Consider the following 13,183-nt stretch of genomic DNA (forward strand, 5'->3'; position numbering starts at 1 on the left):
TTCAACATTGTTAGGTGCTTTCATGCCAATATTTTACAGCAGAAAAAAATATGATTGACTGGCTCAATTGTTAGCTCTTCTTGACTACGACTAAAACTAGATTATTAGGGGGAAATGCAAGTTATTTTCTTTTATCTTAAAAACTTTTAAGTCAAGTCAAGATCTACATAGCATTTCAGACCAAAATTGTAAGATGGGCTAAACGTCAATGAGAAACCAACCCAACAACTGCTTTCTTTTGCTTGTTACAAATATATCTCTGCACAAGAATCTTTTTGTTTGTTTCAGATCCTTTTTCATTAAAGAGAAATGTTAGCAAAAGTGTTGCTGGTTTTGAATCATTTGAGTATATATGGGATTGTATAAGAAAGGCTTATCATTATTTTGGTCAACCAACAAACTGTAAACAAATTAAAATGGACAAAAAGAAAAAAAGAATTGAAAATATTGATAGTGTGATTTTAGAAAAAGACTCGACACAAACAAAAAAGGACCAAACATTTAAACCAAAGCAGAAATCAACCATAGAGAATTGTGGTTTTCAGGAAGGAACTAGAATTGAGCAAAACAAACTTGAAGCAACTAAGACTGAATATCAACCTGCTTCAAATGCTTCAACTGTGATAAATTCTGTAGAGTCAAATGGGACTGCTAGTTCAATAAAATCCAGTAAGACAGTAACCTCTTCATGTGACTCCTCTGAAGCAGTCAATCTGTCTCATGCTATGGACAAATGCATGGACAAGAATATTGAAATACCAAGTAAAGAAAGATATAAACAAACAGAGTCTGCAAAGAACTTGTTGATAAACTCTGAACAAAAACCATCAGATTCAGATATGAGCCAATTAACCAGTTTTGAAGATAAGAATTCAGAACACTTGATTCAGTTAGCCAAATGTTTTGTGAATGAAGTCTTAGAATCAGCATTAGTTTCTTTGAATTTACCATCTAGAAGTTTAAACTGCACTGAAAATAACTTGCCAGTGCATAATCAGTCTTATTCTGGTATGTTGGAAGGAGAAGATACCAAAGAAAGAAAAGATCTAAAGAGTTTGGAGCAGTATAACTATGTTTTTCAGTATTCTGTTCTCACAGATGGAAAGGTAGATTTCTAAAATTCAAATATTAAGTTGATGTTAGATTTCTAAAACAGACAAATGCCTTTTCCTGACTGCTTATAATACCTTTACACTAAATCTTGTGGAGGTGTACTGATTTATATATTTAGTCTAGGAAAACATTGCCTATTAACTGTATACGTAATTTTATTCCTGTGTATATAATTTGGCTGTATTTCAGAAAATATCAATATATAATTAACATTAAAAAGGGAAAGGGATAAATCTGGAATTTCCGATGTATGTGTGCAAATTTGAACTTTGACTTTTGCATTTCAATAATAAAAGTTCTGTATTTGTAAATATGTTCATGATATTTTTTAAAACGTCTTTAATTAAGTGTTTATTTGGTTAACTATTTTCATGGTTCATTGGTCAATGATAGTTTTTATAATTTTGTCTGTTATGTAATACTATAAGCTATAATACTATATTATTTGGTGTATGGGATGATTATTAGGTGAACATGTCAGTCTGGCAGGGTTCATTTGACATTATCCTAATTTTCATGATTAATTAGTCAGAGCTAAGTTTTCATGGTTATATCTGTTTTTCAGATCCTAAAAGCAATATGTCAACTATGTTCGCTGTTTGAAATAATTGCACAGCGTTCATCTGACCTTGACCTAATTTTTATGGTCCATTGGTCAATGTTCATTTTTGTCGAGCATGCGATGTCAGTCGCAGAAAGCTCGACATAATGAACGTAATCTGGTGGCAGTGGGGGCATTAACTAACTACTTAAAAGCTTCATATTTTAGAAGGTGGAAGACCTGGATGTTTCATACTTTGTATAAAGATGCCTTATGTTATGAAGTTTCTGTCTGTCATATGGCCATTGTCCTTGACCTCATTTTTATGATTCAGTGACTACTTGTAAAAAAAAAGTTGAAGATTATTTGTAATGTTAATTTTTCTCTTATTATGAGTAATAGGATAACTAAATTTAGTATATGCGTACCTTGCAAGGTCCTCATGCCTGTCAGACAGTTTTCATCTGACCTCGACCTCATTTCATGGATCAGTGAACAAGGTTAAGTTTTTGTGGTCTAGTCCATATATCAGATACTATAAGCAATAGGTCTACTATATTTGGTGTATGGAATGATTGTAAGGTGTACATGTCCAACTGGTAGGTGTCATCTGACCTTGACCTCATTTTCATGGTTCAGTGGTTAAAGTTAAGATTTTGTGCTTTGGTCTTTTTTTGTAATACTATATGCAATAGGTCAACTATATTTGATGTATGGTAATATTTTAGGTTGTACATGTCATTCTGGCAGGTTTTATTTGACCTTGACCTCATTTTTACGGTTCATTGCTCAGTGTTAAGTTTTTGTGTTTTGGTCAGTTTTTCTTTAACTATTAGCAAAAGGTCAACTATATTTGGTGTATGAAATGATTGTAAGCAATAGGTCAGCTATATTTAATGCATAGATTGATTGTAAGGTGTAAGGTGTATATATCTGTCTTGCAGGTATCATCTGACCTTGACCTCATATTCATGGTTCATTGGTCAATGTTAAGTTCATGGTTAAGTTTGTTCCTTAGATACTATAAGCAATAGGTCAGCTTTATTCAATGCATAGATTGATTGTAAGGTGTATATGTCTGTGTGGCAGGTATCATCTGACCTTGACCTCATTATCATGGTTCATTGGTCAAGTTTGTTTCTTAGATACTATAGACATAGGTCAACTACATTTAATGCATAGGTTGATTGTAAGGTGTACATGTTTGTCTGGCATGGTTCATCTGACTTTGACCTCACGGTTTATTGGTCAATGTTAAGTTTTCCTAGTTAAATTTGATTCTTAGAAACTATAAGCAATAGGTCAACTATATTTGGTGTATGGAATGATTGTAAGGTGTGCATGTATTTCCAGTTTGGTTTATCAGACCTTGACCTCATTTTCTTAGATCATATAATAATTTATTTGATGCTTGTAGTAAAGCTTTATATTTAGGACTATCAACATAAAATCAATGGTCAGTAAAGCAGGCAAGACATTTCAGCGTGTGCACTCTTGTTCTTTATTAGGTCTGTTTCTCAAATACTATAAGCAATAGACTAACTATATTGGGTGTATGATATGAAATTTAATCATAATAAGTAAAGCAGGCCAGACACTCTTGTTTTCTATATAAATCTGTTAAACTGTATTATTTGAAATGTAAATGCAAATTCATATTGTCTTGTTCACATTTTTTTTATTGAGATAATTGAATTAGAAGCTTATTATACTGACATTGAAAAAAGTTAATCTTAGCTGAATAAAGATTGGGGAAAACTCATGGACACTAAAAACTAAAGCTCTTTGCTAACACCAATCTGTTTTATACATTGCCCTTAGCATGGTCAAATTTAAAAAAATAAACCCATTTTCAACAACTTAGTTTTCCAGCACACCATTGTCACAGAAACTTTCAATATAAAATTTTGTGTTCGTTTGAATATTAAGATTTAAAAATTATGTCTGTTTATGTGAAAACAAAATTAAAAGAAAATGTTTTGACAATGTTTTGACAAGAACCAATCTGTTTAAAAGATTTTGGTTTTTTTATAGAATTTTAAGAACAGGTCTTCATTGATTTTTGTACATGCATGCATGGTCTCCAAGTATTCGCATGAATTATTTCAGAATAATGTCTGTATGGAAATGCATCTTGAGTTGAGTTAAATTCTAAAGTGTTAGTCTTTGCAGCATATCAATCAATTTTGTTAATACATGTATTTTTTGCACGAATCTCTCTAGACTTGTTGCTTATATTTAAGTACAATTGGCTAGTTCTACTGATAGATAGTCAGGGAAATAAATGTTTTATCTTAAACATGTGAAAAAAAAACTGTTTTTGTTTTAAGTTAACTCTATAAGGAGTAAATTAGAGATGTTGTTCTTTTTGATTCAACAGTATTTTATTTTCATCTAACTGTTTTACAGGGACCAGTGATATTCTGTTCTTTGTGTGAAAAAGAAGGGCACTTAAAGCAATCTTGTCCAGATGAAAAGCTACCTGAATTGTCTGTTCTTCCAAAGCTGACAAAGTCTCATAAAGATGCCCTGTCATTATTGCTTAAAAGAATACCTGGTGAGTGATCAGGTTGTTAAAAATCTTGCCTGCATCAAATATCACTTAATGCAACAGGGCAAACCCATAAATTTACCAGCAGCATTGTTAACTAATTGTGGAACGATTAATATTTCAGAAGGAAGATGTGCTAGAATTCCATATTATGTATATTGATGGCTTATATTTTGCAGATTCTGTCTTGTATATATCATTATACCCCTATTCAAAGGAGGTGGGGTAGGTGGGGTATACTGGTTAACCCCTTATCAGTCCATCTGTCTAAACTTCCTTCTGTTCCTCTATGTGTTTGTCTGTCCATATGTGCCATGAAATATCTCTTTTCTAGGGAACTACAAATCAGAGCTTCCTTAAATTTAGTATCAAGCTTAATGTGAGCATGCTTTACCATATGATGTGTTTTCAGGTTCATCACTTATTAGCCTCTTATTTGCTGAATGCTTATATATTCTTATACATACTGATTATGTATAAAATTTTGTATCAAGCTTCATGTGAGAATCTGCTGCATGTTATACTGTTTAATGCATTTTCGCATTCAGTATATTCATCACTCTTCCGCCATGTATGAAATGTTTGTCACAATTTTCTTGGGAATAGCAAATCACATGAATCAGATCTTTCTGTAATTTGTCATCAGGCTTTAAGTAAACATGCTTTAACCTGTGATGCATTTTCAAATTCATCACTCATCCACTTTATGTTAACCTCATATTTAAATATTTTTGTCACAGTTTTCTAGGGAACTACAAATCAGAGCTTCATCACTTATAAGAAAGAAATATTCTGTATGTCAACTGTTCTGTCATTATACAAGCAACAATCAGTCAGTCAATAAATATTGCCACATAGCTTTTTGTTGATTATAGATGCTAGTCATGGGCAGTTTCTTTATAGCAATTTTTTAAGACTCAAATAATTTGTTTCGAGGCCTTATTGCATATTCCTTGTATGTATTCATAGGAGAATATGGTCCAAATGAATTAGAATTACAAGAAAGAGAAATAGTAAGAAGAGAATTGGAAGAGTTTATTCAGGAACTATACCCAGGTCAGTTCAAAATTTGTTACAGAAGTAATTATGTATTTCACAACAGTGATTTATAGAAACTATCAGCCATTGAACCATCATAATTAATGAGAATTAATTTAAAACTTATAGCAAGTTCGAGATTTATCTAAAGGGATGTATCTGACCCGCCATGACATTTCCAGGATTAGGGCGGTAAACTTCATAATGAGAAAACATTGTTGTAAAGTCACGTAAAACGTATTCATGGCACCTGTTATTGAAAGTCCAATTATATCATGTGGTAAAATTGACTTTCATTTTTCTTGAGGGAATTTGAATCTTACATTAATATACACGAAACAGATAGATTTGTTACGTAAAATTAATAGCTTAGGATAAAATCCCGTTTAAAATCTTGTTCTAAATTCACAAAATTTATCTTTTAGATTTCATTGCATTGATCTGAAATAAAATTGGTTCTGAAAGGGGCCAGAAATAAACTTTACATCATTATAGGCATTTCAAAGTTCAGTGTTTATATTTTTCTCTAATTAATAACCAATACAGATTGCAGCATGAACATTAACTTTTTTGAGTAAATCTCATTGTTTCACATTGTAAGGGAAAATATGAAATATACATCAAGAAAGTTATGCCTACCCTGACCCCAATAGTGTCACATCCCATGTTCGTTCTATGGTTTGTTTTTTTTTTGTTTGTTTTTTATGTCGAACTACATAAACAGGATGTATGTGTTGTTGAAAGTTTTCTTACATACCCTTCACCTACATGCCCTAATATAATTGATCATGCTGTTTGACTGTTTCATCTTACTCTGCATTAACAAATCTTTGATTTAATCACTTTGTTAGGATACATGTACAAAATGAATTCACAATAAGATAATAGATGAACATTAAAAAGTATATTAGATAACACACAGCTCCTTGGTGGTTTACATGTATTATATATCTTGGTATTCATTTTCTTAGCATAAATGTAGTTTTCTTTAAGAGAAAGAAAAATTATTAAGTCATTATTATTTACATTGCAGATTCCGGTACATTGTTGCTATGGCAACCAAATGGTTGATATAGAAAAAGTTATTTAGTTATTAAAGCTACAATTACATTTTAACTGGTTTAGCACCTTTTCGAGTTCATGTGATTTCCATAGTTTTAGGGTTTTTTACCTTGATTTGTATCTTCTCAATGGATTTATGAGATTTGAACATTGAAAAAGTACTGTCTAATTTCCCCATTTGTATTTTTGTTTCAAAGATCTTTACCTCTGAACCAATTTGAACAAAAGTAGAATAATGCTTAGTGTGTCTAGATTTTAGGTGGTGAATTTAATATTTGTCTGTAGGGAAGGAGATTAACAATTGACATTAATCCAGATGAGCGAAAGAGGCTCTTTTGAGGCTCACGTTTGTTCTTTTGTCATAGTATTAGACTTTAAAGATTAAGACACCACATATATGACAAGTATGCTTTCAATCATTTTTTGTACCAAAGCAAAGAGTCAAATTTTTTCTGTTGCTTTTTTTTAGATTCCAGATTGCATATGTTCGGATCATCTTATAATGGTTTTGGATTTTCCAAAAGTGACTTAGACCTTTGTGTAACATTTGACAAGCATCCTACTGGAGAAGTAAGAACAAACAAAATTGTAGTAGTACATTACTTTATGTTTTTGTCGAGCTCTGACATTTTGTCAAACCTCAAGGTAGAGAGACTTAATAATCCTACATTCCATCGTTGGCACCATCAACATTTAGGAACAGTCTGGTTCAAATTTTTTTAGACAACAATAACTTTGTCAAACCTTATTGAAATTTTAAAAAACTTGGACAGTAACTTGTTTATATCAAGTGCAAATTTTTTTTCTCTCATTTTTATACGCCCATTTACGGGACGTATTATGGCATACCGTTGTCCGTCTGTCCATTGTCAACATGCCGGACATTAACACAAAAACGCTTCTACCAATTTGCATGAAACTTTGGTGAATTGTTAATATCTATTGATGTGAGCTCCCTTCCGTTTTTTATAAATTTTAGATTTTCTGTTTCTGAGTTTTGGGGTTTTATAGCTATAAATACGTTACCATCATAAATTCTGAGTGTAACCCCAATTGCGTCATAGGTCAGATGGAAAATCCCGACTAAAAATAAACGTACTCTCACTGGTCCGGACATATACCCCTGTTTGCCCATATTCTCCCATTCAATTTCCATCTGCGACATGGGTCACACGTGCAAATTATTACAGATTCAACAGAGAAGTGTTTAGTTGTTTGTAAAGTTTTTTGAATAGCTTAATTGCTTTTCATATATTGTGTATATTATTGGAAATTTATTACCTTGTTTAGTTTGAATTTCTAAACAAATTATTTGTGTTTTTATACGACCGCAAAAAAATTTTGTGGTCGTATATTGGTATGACGTTGGCGTCGTCGTCGTCGTCCGAAGACACATTGGTTTTCGCACTCTAACTTTAGTTTAAGTGAATGGATCTTTTTGAAATTTTACCATAAGGTTAAATACCACAAAAGGAAGGTTGGGATTGATTTTGGGGGTTATGGTACCAACAGTTAAGGAATTAGGGGCCAAAAATAAGCATTTTCTAGTTTCCAGACAATAACTGTGGAAAGGTGTATGGATCTCTCTGAAATTATACTACAAGTTTCCATACCACAAAGGGATGGTTAGGATTTGCTTTGGGGGGTTATGGCTCAAACCGTTTAGGAATTAGGGGCAAAAAAGGGGGAAAAACAAGGTTGTCCTGGTTAATTGACAAATACTTTAGTACAAAACATAATTTAAAGCAGTGTAAGGGAGATAAATCAAATACATCATTGAAATTATCTCCCTTACACTGCTTTTAAATTATGTATAAAGTAATGGTTAATGAACAATAAAGATAATTTAAAACAGTGTAAGGGAGGTAATCCAAATACAACGTTTTGGTTACTTCCCTTACACTGCTTTTAAATTATGTTTAAAGAAATGCATATTTATAAAGGAAGACCAGTAAAAATATCTGCAAATGTTGCATCATTTTTTTTTACAAAAAAATCCATATGAAAGATTTGACACCATATTTTAAATTCTATTATAAAATAGATTAAGTTAGCACTATGGTAAATTTAAATGGGTAATTATGGTTGCAAATTCCATTGGAAATTTGAATTGAGATTATGACCATATCTTGAGGGAAAGAATTTTTTGGGGGAAAAAAGGGGGGGGGGGGATAAAAAGAAATTGTGGGGGGTCCATTTTTTCTCATTTCAGATTTCAGAAATTAAAAAGAATTATTCTTCAAATATTATTTTTTTTTCAAATTTCAAATATTGAAAAATTTCAAGAAGTAATCTTTAATTGCACAGTATGGCGCATTAGATTTGTAAAATCTTTGATCACATTTATTTATTTGTTATGCCGAATCTAACAGTGTATTTAGATTTTTAATTTTGGGTCCAGTTTTCAAAATGGTCTACATTAAGGTCCAAAGGGTCCAAAATTAAACTTTGTTTGATTTCAACAAAAATTGAATATATGGGGTTCTTTGATATGCTGAATCTAACCATGTATTTAGATTTTTTATTTGTGTACCCCGTTATCAAATTGGTTCATACTGAGGTCAAAAGGGTCCAAAATTAAACTTTGTTTGATTTTATCTAAAATTGAATTATTGGGGCTCTTTGATATTCCAAATCTAACCGTGTATTTAGATTTTTAATTTTGGGTCCTGTTTTTTAAATTGGTCTACATTAAGGTCCAAAGGGTCCAAAATTAAACTTAGTTTGATTTTAACAAAAATTGAATTCTTGGGGTTCTTTGATATGCTGAATCTAAACATGTGTTTAGATTTTTGATTATGGGCCCAGTTTTCAAGTTGGTCCAAGATAGGGTCCAGTATTTAAACTTTGTTTGATTTCAACAAAAATTGAATATATGGGGTTCTTTGATATGCTGAATCTAAACATGTATTTAGATTTTTGATTATGGGCCCAGTTTTCAAGTTGGTCCAAATTGGGGTCCAAAATTAAACTTTGTTTGATTTCAACAAAAATTGAATATATGGGGTTCTTTGATATGCTGAATCTAACCATGTATTTAGATTTTTTATTTGTAGGCCCCGCTATCAAATTGGTTCATATTGAGGTCAAAAGGGTCCAAAATTAAACTTTGTTTGATTTCATCAAAAATTGAATTATTGGGGTTCTTTGATATGCCAAATCTAACCGTGTTTTTAGATGTTTAATTTGGGTCCCGTTTTTTAAATTGGTGTACATTAAGGTCCAAAGGGTCCAAAATTAAACTTAGTTTGATTTTAACAAAAATTGAATTCTTGGGGTTCTTTGATATGCTGAATCTAAACATGTGTTTAGATTTTTGATTATGGGCCCAGTTTTCAAATTGGTCCAAGTTGGGGTCCAAAATTAAACTTTTTTTGATTTCAACAAAAATTGAATATATGGGGTTCTTTGATATGCTGAATCTAACCATGAATTTAGATTTTTTATTTGTGGGCCCCGCTATCAAATTGGTTCATATTGAGGTCAAAAGGGTCCAAAATTAAACTGTGTTTGATTTCATCTAAAATTGAATTATTGGGGCTCTTTGATATTCCAAATCTAACCGTGTATTTAGATTTTTAATTTTGGGTCCTGTTTTTTAAATTGGTCTACATTAAGGTCCAAAGGGTCCAAAATTAAACTTAGTTTGATTTTAACAAAAATTGAATTCTTGGCGTTCTTTGATATGCTGAATCTAAACATGTGTTTAGATTTTTGATTATGGGCCCAGTTTTCAAGTTTGTCCAAGTTGGGGTCCAAAATTAAACTTTGTTTGATTTTAACAAAAATGAATATATGGGGTTCTTTGATATGCTGAATCTAACCATGTATTTTGATTTTGGACATTGGACCATAATAGGTAAATTAAAAAAATTCAAGTTCTTAGACCACATTCTTTCTGTGTCAGAAACCTATGCTGTGTCAAATATTTAATAACAATCCAAATTCAGAGCTGTATCAAGCTTGAATGTTGTGTCCATACTTGCCCCAACTGTTCAGGGTTCGACCTCTGCGGTCGTATCAAGCTGCGCCCCAGCGAAGCATTTTATTTTGACTACAGTAAATTTTATTATGGACTTTAATTTGAATAGTCCGTACGTAAATATTCCTTGTTCGGACTATCTCCTAGATGAGTCACTACCTTTAAGTCCCCCCCAAACTACCAGTACATTGACCGGAGTTTCGACAACGGTGTCTGGTAATGCTACCTATCCGACCCTTTCACAAGGTTCGGCCATGCATTTTGGGGGGGGGGGGTACCTACGTCAACTTCGGTGACTCATACTTTATCTAGGCCTGTTAATTCATCGGGTACTATTAGTTCTGTCCCAGGTACAGCTATGGGCTTGAACTTGCCAAGTTCTAGACCCCCATTATCCTATTGTGGGTATATGCTTCCAAACTCGGGCACACAACCTTTACCCTCATGGTCTCAGCCACCTTGGCCAAAGTCTTACCCTTATGGTGGGTTTATGCCTAACCAACCTGGTTTTTGGCCTTATAGGGACAATTTCTATGGTCCCCCTTCTGGGGTAGCTACTGCACCACCTTTAGCTCCTGCTCCACCCGTAGCAGTATCTTTGACTCCTGCAGTAGCTCCTTCTACCACCGTACCTGACTCTCGAGCTCAATCTTCTAGCTCTTCTCATGGTACTCAGGGTTCTGATCATGCATCATCTTTGGATGGTTTTCAGAAGTTACTTTTGGACTTTGGTGAGTCTTTCAAGGCTGAATTTAGTACTCTATCCAGTCGTATGTCTCTACTGGAGAATAGAGTTTCTTCTCATCAACCTTCTCCAGCTAAGTCTGTAGAATATGATGAGAGGGAGGATGACGAGCTTTCTGTTTCCCCTGGGAGTCATGAAAGGGCTTTCCTCACTGATGAGGATGTTGAAAGTTCTTCTCCCAAGGTATCGAAGATGGCCCCTGAGCCTTCTTCTAAGTTAGCCCAACAACCTCCCACCAAGGAGACTGAGGATCCTCCATCCTTGAAGGATCTTAGGGATAAGGTGTATACCTTGATGAGGGATGAAGCACATATCCCTTTTGCCTCTCCTTCCAAGCCATTCTTTTCCTGAATCTGGCCATATGGCATTTGCTTTACAATTTATTAATGAAGGTATCGCTAATTCTGCTAGTGAAAAGGTTGCTAATAACAATATCTCTGGATTTGGAATGTCATCCTTTTCTGATCAGGTTAAGTACAAGGATTTTGATATCTTTGATTCTTCACTGGGTAGACTTGTTCCCAGTTGTGACAAATCTATGTCATCTTTATTGGGAAAAAAGCCAGTAGATGGTCTTCGTCTCACTCAACCTGTTTGGTCAAAGACTGAGAATCTCCTTCGTAGTGCTTCTCAAGTTCTTGGCACAGCCGAACATTTTCTAGCTGCAACCGGACATTTGCTTAACAGCGAAGATTCGGTTGTTCCAGCAGAAGTACGATCCTTCTTACTTCAACTGGATAAAGCTCTAGGTTCATCTCAGTTGCTTTTAATGGGTTCTATTGCTAATTGCACCCTATCTAAAAGAGCAGAGTTTCTTGAAAACATTTCTGTTGCTGAGCCTTTGAAAGATTCTTTACTGAAATCTCCACTTATTGACAAGATGTTTGGTTTACCCTTACAGCGGGTTCAAGAGGAACTCAGCAAAAACCCTCCTCCAGTCAAAGTTAGTGTACAAGTTACTAATGGCAAGAGGTCGGTTAATGCTACATCTAGTTCTACTAGTACTTCTGCTTCAGGTGGTCCTCCTTCTTCTGCTAAGAAAAGGAAGAATAACTACGGCAAACCGCAGAACAAACCCCATAACTCCGGAAAAAGCTCAGGTAAACCTTCTGGTGGTTTTAAGGGTCCCAAGAAACCTGGGTCTAGTACCTAGGTTCTTGCCCCCTCGTACGTTATTGACAGCTTCCCCAGGGGAAAATTTACAACAAGTTCCTCAAAAATCAATACCAGTAGGGGGGAGGTTAAGTTTTTTCCTAAATCAGTGGAAGAAAATTACCTCAGACTGTTATGTGCTGTCAATAATTCGAGGGGGATTAACACTTCAGTTCAAGAACCCACCTCCTCTGTCTGCAGTTCCGATAAGTTTGTCTCATACTCAAGACCCAGTCAAGTATCAACTTCTATCAGTAGAAGTGGACATAATGTTACAAAAATCTGCAATAGAGGAGGTGTCGCTCTTAACTCTGTCTCCGGGATTTTATTCCCGTCTTTTTCTGGTTCCAAAGAAGACTGGAAGAATGAGGCCGGTCATAGACCTATCTATTCTGAACAACTTTCTTATTGTTCCCCATTTCAAAATGGAAACCAACAGATCAATCAGGGCTTCAATCCTTCCAGGAATGTGGACTACTTCTCTGGATCTTTCAGCTGCTTATTTCCACATTCCCATTTCCCATACTTACAGGAAATACCTTCGCTTCGTTTGGAACAACAAAGTTTTCCAGTTCAAGGCTCTCCCTTTTGGCTTGTCTACAGCCCCTTTGGCTTTTACCAAAATCATGCAGGCAGCTATAGCTCACCTACATTCCCTGTCTATTCAGATTCATTCCTACCTGGACGATTCCCTTCTCAAGGAATTTTGCCCAATCAAATTGAGGGTTCAGACAGATTTGGTCATCAATTGTTTTCTGTCCATAGGCTTCCTAATCTCTTGGAAAAAGTCAGAGATAATTCCTTCTCAAGACTTTGTTTTCCTGGGAGAACATTTCCTAACCAGTGTAGGCCTAGTCCTCCCACCAGAGGAAAAATTTACAAAACTATGTCAGAAAATTCATTTATTCCTGACGGTTCAATCAGTCACAGCACGTCAATTCTTGCAACTTCTGGGTCTATTGAACTCTCTGGCAGATGTAATTCCATTGGGACGACTTC

At 34.2% G+C, this 13,183-nt stretch overlaps 1 protein-coding gene and 1 long non-coding RNA gene across 7 annotated transcripts in view; one reads left to right on the forward strand and one right to left on the reverse strand.

Annotated features, from left to right (window-relative positions):
- Positions 1-13,183, forward strand: part of LOC127701625 (terminal uridylyltransferase 4-like) — a 697,935-nt gene that overhangs the window by 606,449 nt on the left and 78,303 nt on the right. For all 6 annotated transcript variants that reach the window (XM_052205614.1, XM_052205620.1, XM_052205629.1 and 3 more), the window contains exons 11-14: positions 289-1,106; positions 4,064-4,211; positions 5,175-5,261; positions 6,775-6,875. In XM_052205614.1, coding sequence (XP_052061574.1) covers positions 289-1,106; positions 4,064-4,211; positions 5,175-5,261; positions 6,775-6,875 — 1,154 coding nt within the window. The remainder of the gene's footprint in view (positions 1-288; positions 1,107-4,063; positions 4,212-5,174; positions 5,262-6,774; positions 6,876-13,183) is intronic.
- LOC127703609 (uncharacterized) overlaps positions 1-13,183 on the reverse strand; it is a 37,651-nt gene that overhangs the window by 16,608 nt on the left and 7,860 nt on the right. The gene's annotated exons all lie outside the window — the stretch shown is intronic.

The sequence above is a fragment of the Mytilus californianus genome, unplaced genomic scaffold (genome assembly GCF_021869535.1).
Source record: "Mytilus californianus isolate M0D057914Y unplaced genomic scaffold, xbMytCali1.0.p SCAF_1, whole genome shotgun sequence".
NCBI lineage: Eukaryota > Metazoa > Mollusca > Bivalvia > Mytilida > Mytilidae > Mytilus > Mytilus californianus.